This window comes from Macadamia integrifolia, chromosome 7, assembly GCF_013358625.1.
Source record: "Macadamia integrifolia cultivar HAES 741 chromosome 7, SCU_Mint_v3, whole genome shotgun sequence".
Lineage (NCBI taxonomy): Eukaryota > Viridiplantae > Streptophyta > Magnoliopsida > Proteales > Proteaceae > Macadamia > Macadamia integrifolia.
The window spans coordinates 24,449,050-24,463,479 of NC_056563.1; the positions used below are offsets into that span (position 1 = coordinate 24,449,050).

A 14,430-nucleotide genomic window follows, 5' to 3' on the forward strand; every position below is an offset into this window, starting at 1 on the left:
AAATATAGCATCCTGTTTTCAGAAGCCGTGAAAAGACACCTCTGCTCCCCTTAAAACAGGGTGCCTGTGTCTGGATGTAGATAAAGCTAGATGGGTGGTATTTGTCCACTATTTTAAAAGGGCAATGAGTAACCCTTATCAATGACTTTGGTAGTCCCCTTTCCCTTGGGATATTCTGAAGATTGTAATCAGTTTTTGCCCTCTAGTCTGAATAAGACTCTCTACTTTTTTTTCCCCTCATGGCATGCTTTCATAGTCAAAATTACCCAATTTCCAATTCCTCAATGGAGGAACCAAAAAGCATCAAAAGATTTTGAAGGCTGCCATTTTCAGATCATATATCATGATAAGTTAGCTACCATTGTCTCCAACAATAGAAACTTCTGTTTCTATTTGTTTCTATTTAATTTTAACAAATAAAAACAGCAGTAGTATCAAACTTTCACCTACCCTGGACAGATAATTGCAAGACCTAAGAAAGAAAAAAGAGAACTAGTAATTACAGACACTTGCATTGCGATCAGCAAAATGTTATTGGAAACAGCAGCAGATCAGATATCATATAATGAAGCTTCAAAGTAAGCAACTGCTCGAGCATATGAATATGGACTGTTTATATACAATAAACAGGAAGGGGTTGAGATGGCTTTTTCTTCCAATGAGGAAATCATGTAACATCATCCATTGCATGTTGAAAATTATGCAGTAGCAGCAGCTTGCTCTTCAACGGCAGGAGATGCTGGGAGAAGGGTGCAGACGAGATTCCGGTCACCATAGACATTGTCCACCCGTCCTGATTAATATCACACAACCCCATCATTAACATAATCAAGTGGCAAAGGATAACTAAAACACACAAACACACTCTAATGCCAATGTTCCACAGGTGGGGAGCCGAATATAGGTACGTCAGTAGGGACAGCAAAGAATAAGACCAACTTCAGGCTGGCCATATATAATATCTAAAGCTGAATCCACCAGATTAAAGAAATTTCAAGTAATGAGAACAAAGCACCAAGGACCAATAGGCATACGAATCTGGGCAACCCAAGGCATTAGAGGGGCCTGGACGCAAGGCGTCGAAGGTGCCGGCCAAGGCATCCAAGGCACCTGGACACCTTGACAACTATGCTGATAGGGAAAGCTGATACCATCCTCAACACTGGTGGAATTTGTTAATTTATGTCGTTAAAGGCATCGGGCTGATAGGTTAGATACACATACCTGTTGTAGGCCAGAACTTAGAATCACGGAGCCAAGCAGCAGGGAAAGCTGCATAATCCCGTGAATATGGCTTTGTCCAAGTATCTGCCATGAGCACTGATGGTGGATGAGGAGCTCCCTGCACATTTGGTTCTCAGTTAACACATCTAAATATATTTTAACACATCTAAATATATTTTCAGACATATCAAATCATGATGAGATGCAATAAAATGAATTCATGCATGTGAACAAGACTTGTACCACTATTCCATTGCTTTTCAAAAGAAATCATCATTTACTTGTGTCAATCAAATATGAACTCATTTTACCTTGAGAACATTGTTGTTAATATCAGCTTTCCCAGACTCTATCTGCGCAATTTCTTCTCTAATGGAAATAAGAGCATCACAAAACCTGTCTAGCTCAGCCTGACATAGAAAGCAAAGTTAACTTCAAGCTAAAAACAGGGTGAGTGAGGACTGAAGTCGAGGAAGTTATTCCAGTTGACAGTATACCTTGCTTTCGCTCTCAGTTGGTTCAATCATAAGTGTGCCTGGAACTGGCCATGACATTGTAGGTCCATGGAATCCATAATCTATAAGACGCTTAGCAACATCTTCAGGTTCTATCCCAGCAGTATTCTGAACCGACAACCACATAGAGCTAATTATTGAAACTTTTAATAGGAATAAATAGCACAAAAATGTTTCCAAATTTCAGGTAAAGTACCTTAAAACCTCTTAAATCGACGATGAATTCATGGGCAACTGTGCCACTGACACCTCGGAAAAGAACAGGGTAGTGGTTCTGCAAGACCCAAAACACAATTCAATACAGCAAATTGCAACAACAGATTTCTACAGGGGGATTGAATTAATACTGAAGTTATGAAGGTAGCAATTCCTGTTTCTTTCTCTTATGGATAACTTGCAAGAACAGTACCTCCAGTTTAAAGACCTAGTAGTTCTATTACATCACCTTTGAAAGGTAGGTTGTTTTGTTTCGAATGTAAATCACAAAACTACATCTTGAACTTATTTTCTTACGCAAAGGGAATGGACAGTAAATGAAACCAGTCTATTCAGAAACCTCAAGTACATTTTCAAACTTTAATAGCAAATGAAAGTCAAGGATGATTGTAACCTCCAAACGTTTTGCCATGTAGTTTGCATTCAAGATTGCGATCTTTGATGCTTCTGTGAGACCCTTTGATCCCATCATGGCTATGTAGCAGTAGGAAATGGGCAAGATAAGTGCAGAACCCCAGGGTGCGGCAGAAATGGCACCAAGAGGCTGGGATTTTTCTGGCACTGGTATGCCACCAGTAGGCACCTTCAGAACATCATAGCAAAAAAAAAAAAATTAGAACCCTGAACCATAGAGATGCCAAGCAACAGAGAAATTATACAGAATCTCTGAACTTTGTAGAGGACCAAGTCTTTTGCAGCCTATCGCCTATGAATAATATGCTCAGAAGCTCAAAACATCAATGCTAGAACTTCTGGCAAAATGAACAGAGTTTCATATATATACAGCAAATTTTCAGGTCTTCCAAATCGTAGGTTAATATGATAATCCATATAATTAATCATCAGATCTTGTCTCACTAAATTTAGCAGGTAAAGATAAATCTAGCCCCTACCCCTGCTAAAGCAAAATAAACAAACTTGGAAATACATAATTGTTACAAGATTTTACTTTATTTGACAGGTAAATTGCCAAGCCATATTTTGAGTTTTTAGGAAGGTGTTTCCTGCCTGGTAATGGAGGCTATGCGGGTAGGCAAGTGTCAATGATGCCTCCCCCCCCCCCCATCAGTTCAATCAATAGGGGGAAGAGAGGTCATTTCATTGGGGAGGGGGGAGGAAAGAGAAAGATAGAGACGGTGTTAGCGGAGGCTAAGCCCCCCTAGACAGGAAACATTCTCCCTTAGTTTTTTCTATCCAGACACGCTAACAAGCTTTAATAACTATTCCAATCTTTCATAATTTCCAATGGTTCATGCATACAATGCCAATGCTAAAGGTCTCAACTGCAAAGTCTGAATTTTAGGCATATACTGCTCCTGTGAGTGCATGCATGTGCATTGCCATGTAGTGCTTATTTCTAGTAAGGCAAGAAGTTCCATTAGATATTATCACATGAAGCAATCAGGGTAAAAAAGATGAAAACACTCCCAAATATAATTATCCTAAATTAAGGCAAATGAAAATTGGTATGGCACATTTTAAGTTTAAAAATTAAATTTTGTCCAAGCAGTTATCATCACTCTGGCATCTTATTGAACTTCTCTCTTCAAGTTTTCAACGTACATGGTCACAAAATAAAGAAACCCAGCCACTTGTACTTCATATTGTAGATTTATCTATTCAATGGAAGACCAAGTTATTATTGCTACTCAAACAGATGGGCCAACAATATGATAACCTAGATGGAAATCATGGTCTTAGTAACCAACCATACTGAGATTTTACTCTCATCAATACCTTGATAGAAATGAAAGTAAGAGCAATATCTAGTACGGTACAGACACAGAACACAGCAACTTCAACAATGGACAGAAGGCTACAGAAATAAATATGGTCCTTGAGAACAGTGGAGTAAGAAAGCAACACCCAGATATTTGTACTCCTGCAAATTGTTACTTATGATTTAGAGCTACCAGAATGCTATCAGATTCATCAAAGTCAAAACTCCACAGATGAACCCATGCACTCCGGACACATTTCAACTCCAAATGATGCTTGCATGCTGAAGCAACTTATGGCTTGTTTAGGCCCTAGAATAACCAGCTTTTATAGTGTATCTGACAGGACAATCATGCTTCTGATATAGAAGATCCTTCCCCGCTCTCTCTCACATGAAAAAACACAATCTCCACAGTCAAATCTTCTACAAAGCACAAGATATAAACAACTATCGCATTGAACTTCAACTGGAGCTCCCAACACCAAATTAAGAAAGCATTAAATCCAATTATTCTAGGAATCCTATTTGGGAAAGAGTGCAACTGACTTGTACTTCATGGTTTCTCTCAACAAATGGAACCTTATCACTGATAGAATGAAAAACAAGAATCATTGAACCTTCTAGCCTATATTGTTTTAGCTTTATATATTTGCGAAGATAAAAAGGGATAAAGAACAGCAGTAATGCAACCTTTCTTTCTAGAAGTACCATTCAACGTGTTTGGTAAATACAAAGGAGATATCACAGTAGATACACGTTTCTACAGATAAAAGTGCCTTAAAAGTTCATTTAAAAGTTAAGTCATTCTTCTGTCAATCACTTAAATGATTAATTCGGTGCACAAAAGGAAACATACAGAACTGAAAATTGCTCCAAAAAGGTCATAGTCATACCACAGGATGTGATGGCAGGAATGGCGCCAAGTGCTTTTTCACACCTATGGGTCCCATGCCGGGACCTCCTCCACCATGTGGGATGCAAAATGTTTTATGGAGATTGAGATGGCAAACATCTGCTCCAATCCAACCTGGACTTGTTAGACCCACCTGCCATTATAAAGGTCCTCATCAAAATAAGATATGAACTGATTAACACCCTTCCAGAAAATACAATCAGTAATCAGGATGACAGAAGGAAAAAAAATATTGATCCGACTCACAGCTGCATACTTATTAAAGCTATCAATATGGGTTTTAGGTTGGATTACAGTAGATCCAGAACTAATCTGGACCCTGAATGGGGGTCTAGAGCCTAGCTGATATTGGATCTATAAACCCCGATTTGTCCTAGTTTTCCAGTAACGCAGTCAGTATCACAATTCAACCATCCCACAAAAACATACATTCTGTAGGATGGGAAAAATATCCAAAGTAGCAAATCATAAGATTATCTTGGATTAATTTAATATAAAAAAACATGTTTTTTGCTATATTAGAGAATATGGAAGCAAGAAGACCTAGCAACTGCTTGGCTTGGAACAAGATATCGGGGTAAGCATACCACAAGCGCAAGCATATCAAACTCATCCTGATTAATAATTAGTTGTCTAGAAATGGTACAAATCAGCACTGCCAGACATTCTGGAATCAGGTTGGTAATAATAGAAATTGCGGTTATCAGCATCAAAAAAAGTGAGCTGGTTATCAAATGGGGGCTACCAAAAAAATTTGGGCCCAAACTCAAAAATCAGATTTCACCACATATATCCCAGGAAATAGTAATGCTTCTCCACCAGAACTGTGCTAGCAACAAACATAGTGGAAGGAGCTGCTTGCCTAAATCAGACAGATTATTTACATAATTTTCTGTTTAAAATATATCAGACCTGCCAATGCACAACAGAAAAGTTCAACGATCAAAGCCAATAGTAGAAAGATGACAATTGCCAACAACACAACGAAACATCAAATCACTATAAATTACACATGTAGCCAGAAATCCTTTTGATCAAGCATCACAAGTGGAAATAACAGCATTTTTAAAATCAATACATGCTTTTCAGTCTTCATAAATCATATAGTAATAAATCACTATCTCATGGGCATCACTACTGCAGCATGATGAAACACATTAAAAAAAAAAGTTGAATGAGGCTCTCGTACTAATATTCAACTCCAGTAGTTAAAGACTATTGCACCAACAGGTAATAATATGCATGATATTCATCCAAAAAAATAAATAAATAATATGCATGACGGAAAGTCGAAACCCAAGAGGTATAAACAAGCAGACATTAAGGATGGAGAACATTAGGCAACAAAAACAGGACATCCCTTGGTTGTATGGGTTGTATATTGTATTGAATAATTCCCCTACCCCACCCCCCACCCCACCCCAAAAAATTTTTTGATAAGTTTTGTAGAGACAGTCACAAACACAATTTCAAGGGTATGATGATAGGAGAAGAAGCATTCACTAAGGCTCGGTTTGGTAGCTTTCTCGGGTTCAGGAAAAAAAAACAATCCAGTGCACAAGGTTCCTGCTACTGCAGGATCTAGGATGGGCGAATATATGCAGCCTTACCCCCTGCTTAGCAAGAGACACTGTTTCCAAGTTTTGAACCTGTGACCAACATGTTGCAATAGTGCAACTTACCATTGCACCACAGGCTCACCCAAATTTCCTTCAAGTTTCGTATGTAATGGGTGAGACACAAAACTAGGACAACTTTTTTTTTTTTCAAAATAAGTTCCTTTTCCCCTAGTTTTTTTCCACTATAGCAACTCTAGATTTTCTTTCGATTTTCCTTTCCCACATCATGAGGGACAACAAACAAATGCAACATAAAGTAATAGCATGACCGTAATTGAGGGAAAAGTCATGAAAAATGATATAAGACACAGAAGCATAAACCCCAAATTGAATGGTCATCAAACTTGTATGAGGAAACAAACCCATAAGGAATCAGACGAGGACCAAATTCATTTCTCAATATCTAGGGAAATAGGTTTCCTGATAGTTAAATGGCAGCTTACCTCCATTGAGGGTTGATAGTTCAATGGCAGCTTAAATCCATTGAGGGATCTTTCGAACAGAACCATCAACATTCTACAGTTCCAAGATTCCAAACAAATAGCACCATATATGTGTTCTCACATTTCACTTTTATCACAAAAAATGTCAGACATCATTATTTTATCATATTTAGTTCATATCTTACGGACTTAGGCTCCAAGCACAACCAACAATAAGAAAGTGCAAATTATTCAACAATGAGGAAAAATTGTCTATACACGGATTTTAGTTTTAGAAAAAAATTATTCTTCAAAGATCATCATTGAAGTAGCCATACTGCATGTAAAGACACACACAAAGTACATCTCCTCCTGCAATAAGAGCAAAAGTTGGCAGAAAGAAAATAATTGAACTAAACCTGTGCATTCATGTTAGCCCCATCCATGTAAACTTGACCACCATTGTCATGAATTATCTTGCATATCTCATCAATGCCCTCCTCATAAACTCCATGAGTGGAAGGATATGTGACCTGCATATTCAATCAAATCAATTATTATATATAAAAAGTACATATTATTGCACATGACATGTTGGTTTAGTTTTTCATTCAGGTTCTGTTTGTTTCCATGTTAAATATTACATGTAGAACTTTCACATACATGAAAACTTTTACTCAAAAATTTTACATAGTAAAAATTTTCCGATGATTGTCTGTAGGAGGTAAAATGTGATGTAGAATGACACTGAAGATTTTCCAATGTTTGTTTTCCATTTATTGTATGTAGTAAAATCATTTAAAATGATAACATATAATACCATTATAAGCAAATTTGAATTATGCAGCTCATATCATATGGTTGTGAGAACCATATGTGGATGGGTCCCACAAATACATAGTCCATGTGTGATCAGTCAAAGGCAACAAAGGGTGACCTCAAGATATTGAATTTATGTGGGAGATTTTACGGTCAAATTGCACCTGAAATTTGCCAGGGAAAATTTTGGAAAATGTGTGATCCCTCAAAAATACAATTTTAAAACAAGCAGTTGAAAATCAGATTTTACGGTAAAATTCTCTTTCCCAATTGTAATTCAGAATGCAAAACATCATTACCATAAGAGCAGATAATTTGTCCCTATTTGCTTCAGCTGCCTTCCTTAACTCTTCGATGTTAATGTTTCCCTTAGCATCAGTTCCAACAGCAACAATTTTCATCCCACACATGGCCGCACTTGCAGGATTAGTTCCATGTGCCGAAACTGGTATAATGCAAACATTACGGTTATGATCTCCTCTTGCCTGCATTATTTATTAAAAAGTAAATCATCCTGATCAATGGTGAACCTTGCCAACTTAGAGGAACTCCTGCTGCTGTTAGAGGAACTAACAACTAGCGAAAAATGGGTCTCTTTCACCATACCAGATGGTAAGCACGGATAACCATCAGCCCAGCATACTCGCCAGCAGCACCAGCATTGGGTTGCAATGAGAATGAGTCAAATCCAGTGATGGTGCACAAAAGTTCACCCAGATCTTTGAACATTTCCTGAAAAAACAGAGAAGCAACAAACCACAGTCAAGGGTTTTACTTGTGCTTACTCAAAACTCCACCCATGCAAAAACCCAACACAAAATCAGGGAGCAATGAAGTCTTTCTAACTACCTGGTATCCCAAAGCTTGCTCGACAGGGGCAAATGGGTGCATGTCTGTGAAGCTAGGCCATGTCACCGGCATCATTTCTACTGTTGCATTCAATTTCATTGTACAAGATCCCAAGGGAATCATGCTGTGGCAGAGAGAGAGATCTTTAGACTGCAATCTGGAAATGTATCTGAGGAGCTCATGCTCTGTATGGTACCTGAATTGAGGAAACAACAGTGAGAGCAGCATATTAACTGGTAAGGATCACAGTAGCAAGCTCACAGAGAAAGGATGTACATGTTAAAGATTGGGTGGGTCAAATATGGGCTCTCTCTCGTGAGCTGAGGTGGGATTGCAGTCTGAACCTCTGGTGCCAGAGATGCAGCAGTGAAGGGCACCTGAAAGTTAATAAGAATAGGGTTACATCCAGAGTGTCAATAAATGCACGAAACTGGAACTGAATTTCACCAGTGTGTCATAGAGATACAGATACTGACAGGCTTCCCGCTTGAAAAGACTGAAAACAGTTTATCCACGTCCTCTAAGGTCGTGGTTTCATCAAAAGACACAGTTATCTGGAAGCACATCAAATCAGAGTCAGATCTCCTAGCATGGGATCAAGATCCATCAATCAGCAGCAACAGAAAGAATAACACTTACTGTATTCGAATCCACAATCCGCAGATTCATCTCCTTCTTGTAAGCAGCATCTGCAATGGCATGTGCATCAGGACACTTGATCTTTACTGTGTCAAAGAAGGGGAGCCCTTGAACGTCCACTGTCCCAAGTTTCTTAAGCCCATGTGCAAAAGTCCCAGCAAGACCGTGTACACGATTGGCAATGGCTTTTAAACCCTCAGGTCCATGGTAGACAGCGTACATAGCAGCCATGTTTGCAAGCAAAGCCTACACATAATAAACAGGTTAATCGTTCAATAAGAAACATTGCCCAAATCCGAGCTCATACCTGATAGCAGAGGCACATTAATTATAAGGGGAATAAGACCTGAGCTGTGCAGATGTTGCTAGTGGCCTTGTCCCTCCGAATATGCTGCTCTCTGGTCTGCATTGCCATACGCAGAGCGGGCTTTCCGGATGTATCAACACTTACACCGATGATTCTACCAGGCATCATCCTCTTGTACTCCTGGGAGGTGGCTAAGAATGCAGCGTGAGGGCCTCCATAGCCCATTGGGACACCAAACCTTTGGGCGGAGCCAACGACAATATCAGCCCCAAATTCACCAGGAGGCTTCAACATGGTCAGTGCCAGGAGATCGCTCGCCATGACAACTTTTACCCCATTTGCGTGAGCATTCTTAATGAACTCCCCGTAATCCAGAACCTCTCCCTCAGTGCCCGGATACTGGACTAGAACCCCGCAGACATCTCCAGATTTGTAGTCAAAATCCTTGAGGTCGGCGGTAACCACCTTGAGATCGAAGCCGTCAGCTCTGGTCTTGCAGATATCGATTGTCTGAGGGTGGCAGTTGCTGGCGATAAGGAAAGTCTTCTTCTTTCCCTTCTGAATGTTATTACACATGGACATTGCCTCTGCAGCAGCGGTTCCCTCGTCGAGCAGGGAAGCATTGGACATGGGAAGGCCGGTGAGGTCGGTAATCATGGTCTGATAGTTGAGAAGGGACTCCAGGCGACCCTGAGCAATCTCAGCTTGGTAAGGAGTGTACTGGGTATACCAACCTGGGTTCTCCATGACGTTCCTCAGAATCACAGCAGGGACGGATGTGTTGTAGTAGCCCATCCCAATAAAGGATTTGAAGACTTTGTTCTTGCTTGCCAGTTTCTTCATGTGTTCGATCATTTGGCCCTCGGTTAATCCCTCGTCGAACTTGGAAAACGTCATGGATTCGATCCGGATGGCCTTAGGGACGGTGGCATCGATGAGGGAATCAAGGGAGGGATATCCACAAGATTCCGCCATCACGATCTGATCCTCCGGAGTCTCAGAGTTGTGACGACGGGGGAATGTATCGCTTGGTTTCAAAGATTCAAGGGAAATAGAACGGGTCTGTGATCCAAGACTGAAACCAATGCTTGCAGGCGCATTTCTTCGCGATAAATCGAATCCGGAAGAAGCTCCGGATGGGAATGCGGAAGGAGATAGTGAGGAAACATACCTCGCCGGATGAAATAACGTTGGTGATGTATGAGAAGATGAGGTATGACGCTGCGGCTGCTTCGAATCGGAAACCACACGTCTTAGGATCGCTCGGTTTGCTAGCCGCCGAGCCCTTTCCATGTATTACTATAGAAACTTAACCAGAGAGAGAGAGAGAGAGAGAGAGAGAGAGAGAGAAGAAGAAGGGGTGGAGAGGAGTGGCAGAGAGGATTCTATTTTCTCAGAATTTATTCCAGGAACCAACATGAGTGGGTGGTTGAGGCTTTTTCGGGGTTTTTTAGAGAGAGAGCGAGATAGAGAGAGAAAGTAGATTCTACCTTTCGAAAGGAAAAAAAAAAGGAAAAAAAAAAAAAGAAAAGGGAAATTTCCATGGATGGACAGATACAGGTTACCGATGGTGTCGTAATCGAAGGATTTGGTGGTGGAGGGGTTGGTAAATTGGGTATGGGCGGGTGAGGGGGTGGGCACAGGTTAAGTAAATGCGCACTCTCTCGCCCCCATCCTACGTAGAAAAAAAACAGAGAGATCGACGTGGCAATCGAGTCGTCTTCCCTGTCTTGAGATCCCAACCTCCTCTGTCACAGTCACAGAGCCACACCAGAAAACCTAATCCTTTGAACCTTCAAAGTCTTCCATAACAACCAAATGTATGGAAGGCGTCGCTGCTGAATGGATGAAGTTTCAATGGACCAAATCGTCTCTCTCTCTCTCTAAAATCTTTTTGAAGAACAGTGAAAAAAATCTCAAATTTGTGTTGAGGAGATGAGGAGGAGGAGGAGAAGGAGGAGATTACCCTCGTTTGAGGGTTCAATTCACACCTTGCTTATCCTTGTCTCCCACCTTACAAATTAAAAGGCTACGTTTTTATATGGTCCCTTCCCTTCTTCGCTATCACACATTCGTGGTCATGCTTTAAAAAGATTAAAGACTAGGGTTTGGATTAGAAATCACCCAGTCTAGATAAGAAATAAAGAACAACTCAGAATCTTGTCTGTAGCTTCTTGGAATAACAACCACGAAGTTGAAACTTGATAATGCTAAGATACTTTCTGGTGGTGATTGCGAATCGTCTCCGCCGGGTTTTGATGCTTTTTCCGGCCACAACCTACCGGAGTTAACAGAGGCGGCGCAGAATGGGATATGTGTGGGTCCCACTCAATTGGTTGGTTGGTTGTAGATTCAGTGTAAAGACGGCGAAGGAGAAAATACCATGAGACTCACGAGTCACGACACTGGGAAAAGGGCGTTAGTGACGTCATAACTAATGCCTCATCTGGTATGGACCACTTGATCATCCAAATATCAACCGTCCGATCGCTTCTTCGCAAAATAATGTTGATCAACGCGGTGGAGGATCCTATCCTTAACCTTCGTGGTTTTTTGGGCCGATGGTTTAAATAGTACCGGATCTTGGTCAGATCTGCCTTGTCGGAAGATTCTATTGAGAGTGGTGTTTGGGTCACCCACCTATCACGTCCTATTATATGAGGGGAAATGGCATAAATCCAGACACCAGACACCAGACTCCAGAGCTTGTTTAGAATTTAAAATAAGCAACCAAAACGTGCATGGATCCATGGTCAGGAGAAAAGTTGGACCCCAGATTCAGTAAATAATAAAATTATCTAATTGTGGACCATTAATTAATTAGGACATGGCATAGCCATGTGATCAACTTTTTATATTTACAATGAGGCCCAGTTTCTCTTTCAGCTATGGTGAAAAAGGGAATCTCTTCAACCATGAGATCTGATATGGAATTAGGGATGGAATCAGTCTATATCGATTATAATTTAGCTTGGATTGAAATCGGCTAACATCAGTCTCATAATCTCTAGAATTGGCCTTTAAATCGAAAAATTAGTGATTTTAGGGTTTTTTGACATAAATAAGTTGGATCATAAATGATCCGAATTTCAATACCTAAGGTCAAGGGACTGATGGCTTTCAATAATGCCCTCAGAGCATCATGTGATTGTGAGAGTATTTTCAATCATTCAAAAAACTAAGAAGGTATACAGTTATAACCATTGGTGGCTATCAATTTTCCATTCACCAGATGGGTTAAAGAAAAATTTTATCCTTTTACAAAGGGCTAAGGTGGAGAAGGAAGGTTCACCACTTTTTAATTATTTATACTGGCAGCCAAAAGAAATGTTGGGACTTGGGAGGGGGAATGGGAAAGGATTTCGTTTTATATTATTATTATTATTATTATTTAGAATGAAGAATGGTAATCAACTATTATAATGAGACCCATTCACATACTGAGTGAGGAGCACATTGGGAAGGCAAGATCCAACCGCTTTTTCGTTTTATTTTTGGAGCAAGACTCATTATAGGACTACAATCCTGACAAGAGACCCACTAGGGGCCAAAATGGGACCCAAAGGGCCACACATTTATTTTAGTATCATATCAATACAGGCGAAAGAACTTTGTTCTACTGGCATAAGAAACACGAGTGTGTGGGGGCAACGTCATCCTTTCATGCACCCTATCTTTGAGTGCTTTCTACACCGATAGACTGGCTTTTTTCTTTCCCAATATATTATTAGTCTATTACTAAAAGCTTAGTTAGGTTCAGCTTATATAAGTAAAACGATGGGTCAGTTCAAAGTTGCTGGCTGTCTAGTAGTGCGAGCTCCAATTCAATGATTCCAGAAGGAGAGAGAGAGATGGGAGAAAGGGAATTGCACCATAGGATGGTAATACTAAGGCCCTCTTTATTTGATGGAAAATAGTGAGTGGGATAATTGTAGACTTTTGCATAAAATTTCAAAAAATATGGGTGTTTGATTGCCTGGTGAGAAGCTAAACAAACGACCATCAATGAATTATGAAAACATGCATGCCTACATGACAAGCTATTTATCTCATTTCATCCTTTTCCAAAGTTCCATCAATTTAGGTAGAATTGTGGGAGGATGAGAGAAGAGAATGATTTTAATAATGTGGGGCTCAAAAAAACTTAATTACACAAATTCCATCGTTTACTATAGTTTCCTTCCCTTCTCTTTCCTATTCTCTAACCATGACATTTGGGCCTATAATTTCTCATTTTCTGCCCTTGTTTGTCTGTGAAACAATCGGGGCAAAGGTAACATTGCCAAGGGGTATTTTTTTTGGTAGAAGAAAAGAAATTCATTAATGGAAAAAAGGCTTAAGTACATCAATGTCTGTACAGATACTTGGAAGCTCAATCTTTTGTCCATAGCCATATGAGCTATGTGTAGACATCTTGTGACTAAAATGGATACTGGGCAGGGAATTATATATATATATATATATATATATAATAGGGGAATGACACTCTAAGGCCATAAAAAAATTGCTATTGTTCAAAATAATATATTGGTTAGAACTTCAGTCACTCTAGATGTTTCCTATTCTTCAATTATCATCTATAACTTATTTCAAATCTACCAAAATTACCCCCGACTTGCAGTATTAGTACTTTGTCCCGTCATCATATAATTTGCATAAAATGAGACAAATTTTCCTTTGAAAAAAAATCTCCAATTACCTATCCTGAAACATTTATAGCAGACATAGTCACTTCAGTAAATATTATAATCAGATGAGTGAAGATAGGTGGTAGGGGAACATCTGGTATGATGTAAATGCTTGATATTTGTTCCCTGGTAGTAGTAATCTGCGGCCTATTGGGTGAGAGGATGGAGGACAACCAAATATTAACATTGTGCATAATGGTGTGGGGATTGAGTTTTACCTGTGAATTTAATACCTGATTTTTTTTTTTTTGGTAAATACTACCTGATTTCTATGAGCTTATATAAAGTAGCAATAGATAATGAAATCCTAAAAGAATTGTCTTTGACATGAGCATGTATAAAATTAGAATTAAAGAAATAAATAATGAGAGAATTAAAGGAAGAACGATCAAATTCTTCATGCGTAGACCTAGGGGTCTAGTAGCCCATGATCTTTTTGTGAAATCACATGAGAGGAATAGATATCAAGTAGATTCACAATGAGAATGGAAGAAGATAC

At 39.6% G+C, this 14,430-nt stretch overlaps 1 protein-coding gene across 1 annotated transcript; it reads right to left on the reverse strand.

Moving 5' to 3' along the window:
• Positions 1-489: 489 nt before the first annotated feature.
• LOC122083780 (glycine dehydrogenase (decarboxylating), mitochondrial) lies at positions 490-10,734 on the reverse strand. The gene is made up of 15 exons (XM_042651671.1): positions 9,283-10,734; positions 8,937-9,182; positions 8,774-8,851; positions 8,574-8,674; positions 8,298-8,493; positions 8,055-8,180; positions 7,748-7,933; positions 7,049-7,162; positions 4,569-4,721; positions 2,350-2,538; positions 1,936-2,013; positions 1,722-1,847; positions 1,536-1,634; positions 1,225-1,342; positions 490-793 (listed from the first exon to the last, which is right to left on the reverse strand). The coding sequence occupies exons 1-15, from the start codon at positions 10,534-10,536 to the stop codon at positions 699-701; spliced, it is 3,159 nt and encodes a 1,052-aa protein (XP_042507605.1). The 5' UTR covers positions 10,537-10,734; the 3' UTR covers positions 490-698.
• Positions 10,735-14,430: the final 3,696 nt, after the last annotated feature.